General features: G+C 42.9%; 1 protein-coding gene across 4 annotated transcripts in view; it reads right to left on the reverse strand.

Annotated features, from left to right (window-relative positions):
* Positions 1–10,794, reverse strand: part of LOC138372023 (vacuolar protein sorting-associated protein 11 homolog) — a 71,074-nt gene extending 60,280 nt beyond the window's left edge. For all 4 annotated transcript variants that reach the window (XR_011230628.1, XR_011230629.1, XM_069337092.1 and 1 more), the window contains exons 1-5: positions 10,655–10,794; positions 9,745–9,813; positions 7,531–7,704; positions 3,911–4,145; positions 1,310–1,476 (exon numbers count right to left, since the gene is read on the reverse strand). Coding sequence is in view for 2 of the 4 variants with exons in the window: in XM_069337092.1 (XP_069193193.1) it covers positions 1,310–1,476; positions 3,911–4,145; positions 7,531–7,704; positions 9,745–9,813; positions 10,655–10,672 (663 nt within the window). In the remaining 2 variants the exon portion in view is untranslated. The remainder of the gene's footprint in view (positions 1–1,309; positions 1,477–3,910; positions 4,146–7,530; positions 7,705–9,744; positions 9,814–10,654) is intronic.
* Between the last annotated feature and the right edge of the window lie 2,942 nt (positions 10,795–13,736).

Below are 13,736 nucleotides of genomic sequence, written 5' to 3' on the forward strand. Positions count from 1 at the left end.
GAACAGCTGGAATCATATGGCAAGAGCTTGTAAGACAAAAGCAGGCCAAGAAGCTGGCTCATCCAAAGCATAGGTCCAGTCATGAGATAACATAAACTAGAGGGGGTGAAAAAACACCCCATAAATAGCAAAGTCTGGCTCTCAGAGCTAGAAGGCACAAGGAGGTCTGTGCCTTAGCACACCAGGTGCATGAATGACTTGACTAGCTGCACCATATCCTTGGGTTTACAGGGATACCATCTGGTGGCAAGGGCATGGAGTTAACTAATGATTAAACCTTGACAAGTATTAACATAGTTAAAATCAGGGTTACAAACATTGTCCAAGCAGTTGTTTGTTTTGGTGCATTTTACCATTCTGGTTGTTTTCCTTCTGTAATGTGGTTGTGGTTGATGTAGTATCCCTTCTATGCTTCATGTGAGGGAGAGGGTCAGGTTTTTGTCCTGGTCTCCAGCCGACTCTCGTAATTTGACAGTGCCTGGTGTGGTACCTGGGTTTGGAGGTCTCCAGGTGGATAGTTTATGGAAATACAGAGGGAAGCCTTGATAGAAATTCCTGCTAATAGCCCTTAGCTTTCTCATTACATCAATAATTCATATAATATTCTGTAGACAATTTACTGGAGCTCTACAATATACATACAACAAACCTTATCTTAAGGTTATCTTGAGGTTATCTAGAGATGATTTCAGGGCTCTTAGTGTCCCCGCGGCCCGGTCCTCGACCAGGCCTCCACCCCCAGGAAGCAGCCTGTGACAGCTGACTAACACCCAGGTACCAATTTTACTGTTAGGTAACAGGGGCATAGGGTGAAAGAAACTCTCCCAATTGTTTCTTGCCGGCGCCTAGGATCGAACCCAGGACCACAGGATCACAAGTCCAGTGTGCTGTCTGCTCGGCCGACCGGCTCCCTTACACACAGTTCATGTATGCCACATTTACACAACTATTGCCTAATAACACATTTATTAAATATTATTCTCAACAGGAGGGAACCTTTCACAAGCCACCCGTTTTCTGTCCCTGTCAAGGTCACTAGAGATGATGGCCATTTGCTACTAGACATTAACATAAACAGATATCCAAACTTATGTGAAATTTAATACAGTGACTGTAGATAGTTTTTCTCAAAAAAGAGAATACACAAATAATTTGATAAATAAAGGTACTGAATCATTCCAAGACACACACAACATTGGAGATGTCATGCAGCGTCATATGACAAAGATTATAGTGAAGATGGGATACTATGAGCATAGTTTTCCCTCTGTAACAATATTTAGGTAATATAAGAGATCTAGCCACTCACTGTAGTTTCCTTGTCCCTGACAGTGCAGTTGACACAATAAATATTGGTGTGGGACGTTACAAATAGGTGAGTGGAGCGTGGTGTGTGGCGTATGTGAAGAGACGTGATGCCACTCGAGACTGTCAACAGAACACGGTGTTTGCTGCCTCGTTCCCTACTCACTTCTCCTGTGGATGAAGCATACATGACAGCATCCTGATGAAATAAATCAATCATTATTAAGATTTAGATTAAAAAAAATACAAGATCGACAACATAGTAAGGAGATCATATAGGCAAATATATTTTTTTTATGGTAAGATATACAAAGAAACAGTTACTGTAGTTAATTACAAGGTTCAGGATATAAATATTCAATAAAGCCATTAATTAGGCAAAGAATGTTGTGTATAATAATAGTACACGCATCGAAAACTGTATATATTACTCTGAACCTGTTTTGCAAAAGTTTTGAGATACGCCAACAGGCTAGTCTGAGAACCGAGAGGTGTGAGTTACGAGGAGAGACTAACGGAACTAAATCTCACATTACTAGAAGATAGATGGGTTAGGGAAGGCACGATGACAACATGCACAATTCTGAAGGCAATTAATAGGGCAGAGAAGAACACCTGCTTGATACCTGCTTGATGGGGTTCTGGGAGTTCTTCTACTCCCCAAGCCCGGCCCGAGGCCAGGCTTGACTTGTGAGAGTTTGGTCCACCAGGCTGTTGCTTGGAGCGGCCCGCAGGCCCACATATCCACCACAGCCCGGCTGATCCGGAAACCATAATCAACAGATAACTTGGGACGGCTGGTACATGAACAAGTGTACACAGGTGAAAACTAAGTTCCCAAATGAGAGACAGACAAAGCAGAAAGAACATGTCAAGTATCAGAGTTATGAACAAATGGAATGCCCCAAGACATGAAGTGGTGGAAGTAGATTTTATACGTATTTTCAAGTATAGAAATGATACGAGCCCCAAGCATGCTCACCCCCACACCTGGCCCTTAGCATGCTCACCTCCCACACCTTGCCCCCTAGCATGCTCACCCCACACCTGGCCCCCTAGCATGCTCACCCCCACACCTGGCCCCCTAGCATGCTCACCTCCCACACCTTGCCCCCTAGCATGCTCACCCCCACACCTCGCCCCTAGCATGCTCACCCCCACACTTGGCCCCTAACATGCTCACCCCACACCTGGCCCCCTAGCATGCTCACCCCCTAACATGCTCACCCCACACCTGGCCCCCTAACATGCTCACCCCACACCTCGCCCCTAGCATGCTCACCCCCACACCTCACCCCTAACATTCTCACCCCACACCTCAAGTGCGTTCAGCCAGGTTCAAGTTTCCCCTTGACAGTTGTGAAGGTCAAGTCCTGGGCAAAGGGGATCGACTTGGCACTGATCCTACACCCCTGACATGCAGAAATCAATTTAGACGCATGTCTGTCATGGAGTTCTGTTTGGCCTTCCAGGGACCTGAGTCAGAACCTGGCCACCTCACAGAAGCTCAGAGAGCAGGTGACTGCACTAACCCACTGGGAAAGTATCCAGAAGGTCAGTGAACCAATATAGACCACTGCTGGGTTCAAAAGAATGAAAGCCTCAAAACTGCCAAGCAAACTCCCCAAACAACATAAACAAACGACAAAATCTCTCAAATATAGTTTGAGCTCGTTAGCACTTGTTAACCAGTAAGGATTGAGCCCTGGAGCTCAAGGACCGCCCCTCCCTCAAGCCTTCTATGGCAGCTCTGGAGCAGATGTACGTCAGGCTGCGAGCAGCCGCGTCCAATAGCCTGGTTGATCAGTCCGGCAACCAGGAGGCCTGGTCGACGACCGGGCCGCAGGGACGTTAAGCCCTGGAAGCACCTCAAGGTAACCTCAAGGTAACCACAAACATCAACCAACAAGTCTGAAAGTTAAGGAGAGAATCAGGGAGCCACTGGGACTCATCCAGAAAGTGGTGTTTCACTACATTCAACACTGGTTTTCTGAGTGAGCACCTTGTGGCTCCCTAAAGTCAACTACCTACTGAGAAGAAACATGCATTAATATGATGTATCAGTGAGAAAATTAGTAGGAGCCATGAGAAGGATTCAAACCTGCATACTGAGTACTCAAAAGCATACTTCAAAGCCTACAAGCATACAAAACCATAGCATATTGTGGTTCAGTGGTTTATGGCATGTGCTTGGGATTACCCAGTGTGCAGGTTTGAATCCTCCTGTGAGGCAAGAGCAGTTCAGAGACGATATCCACCAAAAATCTGCAGGCCAAACAGGACAACCAGGCACTAGGTTCACCTGATGGGAATTATGCAAGTAGACCAACACAGCTTAATTAACACAGCTGTGAAGGTCAACCTCACCTCGATGCACCACATGAAACAAGTGCATGAACCCCCAGTCAATAGAGAAAGGGTTAAAAAATTGACCTAAATACCTATATGTATAAATGTACACCACTTGATTTGGAAGCTACGAGGTGGGTTCAAAGAGCAGATGCTCAACTCTCGCAAGCATAACTAGGTTAGCATAATGAGTTAAGTACACACCTGCAAGAATGGCCAGCTTGTCCAAACAGCAAGCAATCATCATAATACAAACCTCTATAAAGCATAATTGCCCCATCAGAAAAGCCCACTGCCATTAGGGACAAGTTGGGGTTAACAGCTATAGCAGTGACTCTGGGCACCTGGAGTGCCTGATGCGGTGTCGACCTCGACCCAGACGTTGAGGGCCTCGGGTCAGGACAGAGGGTGCGTAAACATGCTGGATGACCATGAACATCTGGCTTGTCCGGAGCCCAGACTTTGATCTCGGATGGGCCATCTTTGCCATCCTAATGTTAAGAAAAAACATGAAAGCAATTATTCTAGTAAATAATAAATTACTGTTCAATATTTAAATCAGATAGAATGTTATTGTACCCTGTTTGATGCCTATAATTAACATTACTGTAACCGATTAAAATGTCATAATCTGTGAAATAATGGTAGATAATAAATGCCAAAGCAATCAGTGGTTTCAAAGTGTCATATGACAAAGATTACAGGGAAAAACAGGATACCATGAGCATACCTCTCACTGTATAATTACACTTAAGTAATTACTACACAAAGACTCAATTTCTTCCATTTAGAAATTCTCCCCCTATTCAACTACACTGCTTCTGCTACAGGCATACCTCAGAATAAGAGTTTAATCCGTTCCTGGAGACGCCTCGCCTTCCGAAAACTCGCATTCCGAAGTAAATTTCCCCATAAGAAATAAAGGGAAATGAATTAATCCGTTCCTGACTACCCCAAAAACCCCACATCAAACTAAATTTTTATACCTAATTTACCTAATTCATCTAAATAAACCTACAAAACTGTGTTCCAGTTATTACTTACCTTGCTGTCGAGTGCTGTAGGCGTATGGAAGATGGTGAGGAGGGGGGAGGAGGAGAGGAGTTACTGTTTGGAAGGGGAGTCCCCTTCCATAATCACATCACATAACCCCATGCCTTGTAACACTATGGATACCACTTCTCTTTCTAAATTTTTCAAACCAGCCCCTGCTTGCCTTAAACTCTTTCTTATCTGCATCACTCGTTGCAGGGGTATTCTTTAGAAGGTCTTCGTGCAACACCCTGGCTTTCTCACAAATAATGGCCTCCGAAACACTATCACCCCTCAACTCCTTGTCGTGTATCCAAATTAATAACAACTTTTCCACTTCTTCAAGTATTTGTGGTCTTTGTGCCGTTAATGTTCTTACTCCTTTTGCCACTTTAGCACCCATAATCTTATTTTTCTTCTTAAGTATAGTGCATATTGTTGATGTGGCTTTGTTGTACTGCCTACAAAGTTCAACAACACGTGTACCGTTCTCATGCTTCCGAATGATCTCTTGTTTCTCCTCTATTGTCATCCTCACATGAGCTTTCTGGCCTTTATCCTTACCATTGGCTTTCTTGGGACCCATGGTGAGATATATAATAACAAATTGTATAGACAAATCACCAAAAATCCAACAAAACACTGAAAATCCGCGAGAAGAATTGATGTGGGGGTAGTCACTGAGCGCGAGACAATAATAAACTGAGGGGCGGCGGGGCGGAGGGGCGACGAACGCGCTAGGTCGGCTGTACGCGTATCAACAAACTCGCGTCCAAACTCGCCTCCCGAAGTAACCCTCGCCTTCTGAGACAAATTTTTGGAGTAAATACACCTCGCCTTCCGAAAACCTCGCATACAGGGACAATCGCATTCCGAGGTACCACTGTATATTAAAAATCTGTTATCACAACTTTGTTTATGCAAGGCCTGCCTTTACCCCTGGGACCTAACAGTTATGAGGCTCCTGACAGCTATGGGTCATGACAGCTATGGCGCCCGACGGCTATGGCGCCTGACGGCTATGGCGCCTGACGGCTATGGCGCCTGATGGCTATGGCGCCTGACGGCTATGGTGCCTGACGGCTGAGTGGACAGTGCTCAGGATTCGTAGTCCTAAGGTTCCGGGTTCAATCCCCGGCAGAGGCAGAAACAAATAGGCAGAGTTTCTTTCACCATGATGCCCTTGTTTACCTAGCAGTAAATAGGTACCTGGAATTATACAGCTGCTATGGGCTGCTTCCTGGGGATGTGTACCAAAAAGGAGGCCTGGTCGAGGACTGGGCTGCAGGGACACTAAGCACCGGAATCATCTCAAGATAACCTCCTATAGCAATGCTCACATAGTTTCCTTCTGTGGAGTGGTCTGAAGCCTCTCTATATCTTCGTGCAGGCAGTCCTATGAATCACCTTGTATCACCCCACACACGAATTGAGACGTCCCCTTGACATTGGCCGTGCATTTCTTCTGTTTCAGCTATGTACTTCACCTAACAATGGGTATGTGTGGAGACGCTGTCATACCTCAATTTTTCCTTAATCTTATTGTACTATGCTGTCTTACTAGAGAGCAGTGCTTCCAACTTACTGTATGTCAGCTTCTTTCCATTGGAACAATGTTTCAGCAGTTTTTCTCTTTGATGGTACTTCTGTTTCATGTTTACAGACATGGACACCTATGCATAGCCACCCATGTACTAGGCCACAGGTTTGAGCTGCATGCTGGTAGTTAGTTTACTGGTCTTGCAGACAATGAGTCACATTAACATGGCTGAAGGCATGATATCCAGACTACACATCAGAGAATGAAGAAACAATGATGTCTTTATCTTCTGATGTGTGGTTTGGATATCATGGGTGTTCCCTCGATTTCCCGTCTGTCAGTTTCACTTTTGAGACCGATTCCCTGCTACTAAGTTCTGAAGCCTATGATTTTTTTTTTTATGAATCTTTTACTTATGTGCTTTCTGTTTTCTGCCAGATAAGTTTTGGGGTCTACCCTCAGGGATGGCTCTGGGCACTGATTGTGTCTTCTGACCTTCTTGGCAGGTGGCCCTCTCCATGGTGGCTGTGGTTTTCTCCTCCTAGGATAAGTGTTCCTTCTGCTTAATGCTCTTTTGGATCATTTCTCCTTTTCAGAGGATCTCAGTGCAGGAGTTGATCAGGGTGTGACTGACAGGGTTTTATTCAGAAATACAGGGTTTTATTCAGAAATACAGAAGTAGGGCATTAAGTATTATGAAGTTCTCCTTTTTGACCTGCCCTTCAGTCGCTTCCGTTCTCGCTCTTTGATGTCCCAACTTCCCATAGAGAAGTTGGGACATCAACTTTGGTTTTGGCTTCAAGTGAGGGTTACCTGTTTCTCAAACCCCTGTTATGATAGTATTGCCATCTAGTGGAAGTGGTAGTAGTGAACAGTTATCCAAGAGAAGATAGCAGCATTTTAAGTCAGCTTAAGAACTTTTTCACAGCCACATTTTTCAATTCCAACACTAGCCAGCTGCTATTTGGTAACTATCATCATTAATCTAGGCGTGAGGTCAGAAGCAAACTTTGTGTGCACAGAATGGATGGCACCCCATTTCGGCGTCCTCGGTTCCAAGGGTTCAATCCCCAAGCAGAGGCAAATTTTCTTTCACCTAATGCCTTTGTTTACCTAGCAGTAAAATAGGTACCAAAGAGCTAGGCAACTGTTGTGTATTGTATCCGAGGAAAAGTCAGTAGTTGGTCTAGGGGGAATGCGTTATGCACAAGTACAAGCTTCCTGACCCTCCCAAGGGGGACTCGTATGCTTTCTTGCTGTTTATTGCATCACAGTGCTTAGAACTCTACATATGGGTTACTCACAGCTACAGTGATAATGACACTGGTATTATCAAAGGCAGTGATGGAGTTCACTGCTCGGTCATGTGCTTGGAAAGAATCCAGTTTAAGCTGACGCGTGAGGCTGTGGACCCAACCATTTGTGTCCCCTACGTAAACGTGTCCACGGCCTGCGGCTGCACAGGTGACATCTGCATCCTGGAATAATTATAAACTATAAGAATACAGTATATTAATAAGTATCATCATAAAGTGCAAAGCCAGGATAATTATAAAACACTTGGGAGGGAATATGAGGACAAGGAGCTGGCATATAAGGACAGGGGTGCAGGAACAGCGCCCTACCACTTGGACCATCAGGAATCAATCACCGACCTAACAAGAAGCGAGGCCATCATCCAGTCCAAGTGGTTGGGTAACATATCAGTTATTTAAAGTCACTTTATGATGTACACAATTATAAACTAGCCAAATGACCTATATTTCCATGAAAGTTGTATGCTAGTTTATCAATGTATAAACTACAGTGGAACCTTGATTAACGAATTTAATCCGTTCCGACACCGAGCTTGTCATGTGAAATGTTCGTCTTTCGAAACAAATTTCTCCATTTAAAATAATGGAAATAAAATTAAACCATTCTACTGCCGAAAAACATCAATATGATATTCAATTTTTTAAATAATGGAGCAGCCTACCTGACATACACTGAACAAATCTTTATATTTTCCTTTTTTCAAATTTGTTAATTTTTTTTATTTTTTTTTTAAGAAAATGGAGCAGCCTACCTGACATACACTGAACAAACTTTTATGAGATTTGTTCCTTTGTAATTTTTTTTTTTAATTTTTTATTTTTTATTTAAAAAAATCAATGCTTTGCAACATCACAGCATTCACCTCTTTACATCCCAGCATCATTAGCATCTTAAAAAAAAAATCATTCATTTGCATCGTCGGAGGTGTCTGAGAATTTGCAAGAATCTGTGGGAACGCTAGGAAGCACCACATGGTTTTCTCGTTAAAAAGAGCGGAAACTCGTCAATTGAGACAAATTTTCAGCGAGTAGCTCGCTCGTTACTCGAAATGCTCGTAGATGAAGGCTCTCGTCACTCGAGGTTTCTCTGTATCTGAACCAAATTGACCAATATGCACACTATCTCACTTTACTTTCATCATCTACTAAACACAACAATTATTTAGACATGTAAACATTTTCAAATAATTTATTAATTGATTAGACTACTTTCTTCCTTACCACAAATGTGGCTATTCAGTCAATACAATACTAACCAGTACAGAGGCCCCTTACATTTCTGACTGTTATACTACACAGTGTTGTGGGGTATTGAGCACATAACCATTTCCAGGTGCTTTTACAAGCTCAAGTTATACCTGTAGGTGACAATTAGCATGTATACATATACTTTATACATTCCAATCTGCACACTAGCTTTACAAGTTAACACTAATGCAAAACATATATTATATTTTCTATGAATGAGGGGTGGATGGGGGGTGAAGCAGATGGGTAAGTAGGTGGGCGAGTTGTCGAGGGATGGAAAGACGGAGGGGGGAAGGAAGGGGACGACAACCTTGGAGTAACGACTTGGAGGGATGGTGAAAGGAGGGAGGTGACAGGGCTGAGAATCATTCTAAGTACTTGGTGACACGTGAGTGACAGAGTGGAGGTACGGTGCAACAAGGGGAGGGGGGGGGGTGACAAGCAAACGAGTGATGGAGAGAAAGAACATGACACGACTCAGAGGAAGCATGGAGGGAAGGAGGGAAAGGAGAGGTGGAATACACTAAGCAAGAGCTGACACAAGGGCAAGTGGCAGTGCTGGCAAGGACACATTAGCTCAGTTCAATAGGGATTGATGACTTCATTACATAGCAAATCTTGAATGCTAGATAAGCATGTCATCAATCATTTACAGAGCTTCAGCATATCTGAAATACTGTACTATACTATATGTGCCATTCAACAAAATAACATTCAAGCAATATCAATAAAGTATGATAATTCAGCAAGTTAGGTATATCAAACTAATACATCACTGCCCAAAAAAAAACTTAAAATACATATTTGTCAGCATTCCAAAGAGGAAATTAGTGCCCATAGTACAGTACATCATTGTATTTTCCCAGCAAGACATTAATGTATATTTTGAACATTTTGGTCTCGGGACTCATCGTATCACCCACGTATAAAGCAAACGACGTGAAAGTAACTTACCTTCACTACCTCGGCTAACTTCCCTCCATCAATGTTGGCCTTGATGTCGAAGAATCCAAACTTCCGCCACTGTCGGCATAAGTACAGTACACCGTCAGTGTGAAGTTAAACAGGTGCTACAGTATAATAACTTAAAATTAATGAAAATATAACAGGTAAAAACTGGTATTTATTAAAGAAGAATAGTATACAGTAGATACATTGGTCCAGATGGGGATGCACCCGAGACATGTCTTAGCAAGTTACAGATAACGCACTATACTGTAGTACAGTATCCAGTTCTTTATACAATATTAGATGGGGCACCTGGGAACGTATACCTCCCCCCCCCCCCCCCACCTCCCGGTCCACCTCTCCTCCTCCCCCCCTCCAATCAACCCTCCTGCTTCTCCCTTTTCTGCCCCTCTATCTTCTCTCCATCCTTTCCTGCCAGGCCATGTCGTGGCCTGGTTGTCTGGGGCGTGTGCGTGGGAACACCCTCCGCGTGGGTTCGAATCCTTATCACGGCTCATACGGATCTTCTCATTAGATAGTGTTACCAGGGTTGAGTGAGGCATTGTATATGGTATCTGATTTTAGAAAGAATGCAAACTGTTTTGGAAATATACTGCTAGTCTAGGGTACATCATCCTGGTCTAGGGTACATCACCCTGGGCCAGGGTACACCTCCCTGGCCTAGAGTACACCTCCCTGGCCTAGGGTACACCTTCCTGGCCTAGGGTACACCTCCTTGGCCTAGGGTACACTTCCCTGGCCTAGTGTAGGCCTACACCCCCCCCCCCAATATAGGCCCGGCAGGTCTAGGGACAAACGAATCACCACACGGCCCAGTAACCGCTCTCACAAGCAACCAGCTGGTAGTTGCCGGCCTACAAGGGCCTGTGGCACGAGGGGTGACGAGGCACCATACCTGGAGGAGGGCCGCCATGGGAGTGCCAAGTGTCAAGAGTGTCAAGAGTGTCAACAAACACCGCCCCTCCACACCCCCGGCACCAGCTGACCAACACCGTTTTCTCTGGACAGTGTCGCCTCAGACCAACCCCCAACTCAACTAAGTGATCCCTCTTGGCCCATCTTCGATAATAATATAAATAAATAAATAAATAAATAAATAAATAAATAAATAATAATAATAATAATAATAATAATAATAATAATAATAATAATAATAATAACAATAATAATAATAATAATAAAAATGATAATGATAATGATAATACACAAAGCAAAGGACCTGCTTCATTAAATTACAAAGATTAATTATTGGCTGGAATATAGCTCTCGTTTTTTTCAACCTAATTAGTATTTTGTAAGATGAGGTAATTATGAGGAGAAATGTAAACCAGAACTAGTAGGCATCCATCAGTCTCAGAAGACTATGGAGTTGCGCTCTGGTTGTCGGTCTGGAGTGACCCCCCCCCCCCCTCCCAGGGTGTAAAGCCAAGGCAGGTTGATATGGAGGAGAAGCTGTCACCCAAGCAGCAGGTCCCCCCCCCCTCTCCACGGCGTCGAAAGTCTCCAATGGAAAGGCAAACGCTATTTAATACGATTGGTTCTAGCGCCATCGCAGGAACTGTGAGAACGAGGTTGAAGGCAACAGCGAACTGCCCCTAGTGGCTCTAGTTCCAGAGTTAACCTCGAAGTTGGTATAAGAAGGCACAGGGACTCCAAACCCGGAGACCGCCGTGATCGGGGCCGAAGAAGAACCACCCCAGCAAGGGTAAGAACGACCCCAGCCTCCTGAAGCAGAGCCTGGGGGGCCGCACGAGCCCCAGGAGGTGGACGTCCCGGCCCCGCACCGACGGGTTCCTGACAGAGACCGTCACAGCCCTCTTTCACCCGAGGCCGGCTTCCTTCATGACCCAGCAGAAGGAAGAGTAATAATTATTAATTACAACAATTATTAATATAATTATTATTAAAATAATAATATAACTAATTAATAATTATTACTCTTCCTTCTGTTATATAAACTATTACTATTATGTAATTACAATTACAGAAACCAGACATAAACAATTACAGACCGGTATCTAATCTACCTATATTATCAAAAATATTTGAACAAATTATTTACAAACAGCTTGTGACTGTAAAGTCATAACTTTAATGAGAGTTGTGCTACTCTCATTAAGCTAATAAGTTTGGAGCGAGAATATTATTGACATAATGTACTGGCTACAAACTCTACTCATACCTCGTAAAATTCAACACATTAAGTCCCTGTCAGTTAGGTTTCCGTTCCCAAAAATAGTACCAACGATGGCATTATTAGTCTGCTTGATGTAATCTACACAGCTCTTGATAAAAATGAGTTCCCAATTGGGCTCTTCATTGACCTGAGAAAGGTCTTTAATACTGTAAACCATAACTACCTCTTACTTAAACTCCACCATTATGGAATCCGAGGCCTTGAATTGAACTATATTCGATCCTATCTTAGTGACAGACACCAATCTGTAGCCATCAATGATATAACCTCACCTACTCTACTATTAACCATAGGAGTGCCACAGGGCAGCATCCTAGGATCCTCCTGCTTCTTATATACATCAATGATCTGCCAAATGTCTCTAACATTCTTAACCTTGACTATTTCCTGATGATACTACCCTCATCTACTCAGACCCCAACCCACACACACTAAATAATATTGTAAATAACGAATTAAAAAAATACACTTATGGATGTCAACCAACAAACTCCCACTAAACATAGAAACGACCTACTACATTTTATTTGGAAGCAAATCATCAAATGAAATTCAACCTCAAATAGACAATGACAGCAATTGTCATTATCTGTCTTCAGGTAGACAGCAATGAAAATAATGGAAAGTTCCTTGGCCTATACCTAGACAAGAGACTCAACTTCAGCCCCCACATACAACACATAGTCAAAAAGTATCAAAAACTGTTGGTATACTCTCTAAAATTAGATATTATGTTCCTAACCCTGCTCTCCTCTCACTATAGTACTCGCTAATCTATCCCTATCTTACATATGGTATCTGTATATGGGGTTCAACTACTGCAAACTACCTCAAGCCCATCATCACCCAGCAAAAATCTACCATTAGAACAATAACTCACTCTAGTTCCAGACAACACACAGCCCCTCTATTTAAATCCCTAAACATGTTAAACATTAAATCACTCCACACATTCTCTTGTGATAATTACACGTACAAAACCTAAATGCAAATCCTGATCCGAAACTCTTCCTGGACAGATGTAATAGGACCCATAATCACCACACCAGAAATAAATATCTCTTTGATATCCCCCAGAGTCAAACTTAATCTGTGTAAACACTCTATGCAAATAAAGGGACCTGGTCTATGGAACTCACTCCCTAACCAATTAAAAAGCTGTCCAACTTATGCCTTATTCAAAAGTAAAACCAAAAAGTACCTAGTTTCATCCTCATAGTTTCCTACCTTGTACTTCAAACCCACACTGTATCTTGTGCTACCCACTCCCCCAATATGTGTGCCTAAGCCATACAACTTCACCATTGTAATCACAATAAACTTATATCATAGTTGCTATGGTGAAAGCAAATTATGCTACAATGTACCTGTTGATAATCCTCAAATTTTGCTGTAATGCCGTTTACTCACAATGGATTTCTTGGAGGACTTCAGGGTGATGATGGCTCGATTTTCGTCGGCATTTTCACTCCCAACTCTCCTGAATTTTTAGTGAAAGTTGATTTGTTTTTTGTACTGAGGCTGGTATTTTCTCCCCTGATTCCATGTATGACTAACCATCCTATGAGATGGGAGTATTAGATGAACCTATAGCTAGTTTTTTATCTACACTGTGTAATCTTTCATATAGAATAGGGTAGCAGCACATTGCTGGGTATACCTAAGCTTGTTAATAAAAAAAAAAAACACTCACGTAAATTCAAGATTGTCACTCTTGGGATCTTCCACGCTTACTATTTAAACTGTAAATTATATATATAAACATCTATATACATTATTC

Source organism: Procambarus clarkii, chromosome 37 (assembly GCF_040958095.1).
Source record: "Procambarus clarkii isolate CNS0578487 chromosome 37, FALCON_Pclarkii_2.0, whole genome shotgun sequence".
Taxonomy (NCBI): Eukaryota; Metazoa; Arthropoda; class Malacostraca; order Decapoda; family Cambaridae; genus Procambarus; species Procambarus clarkii.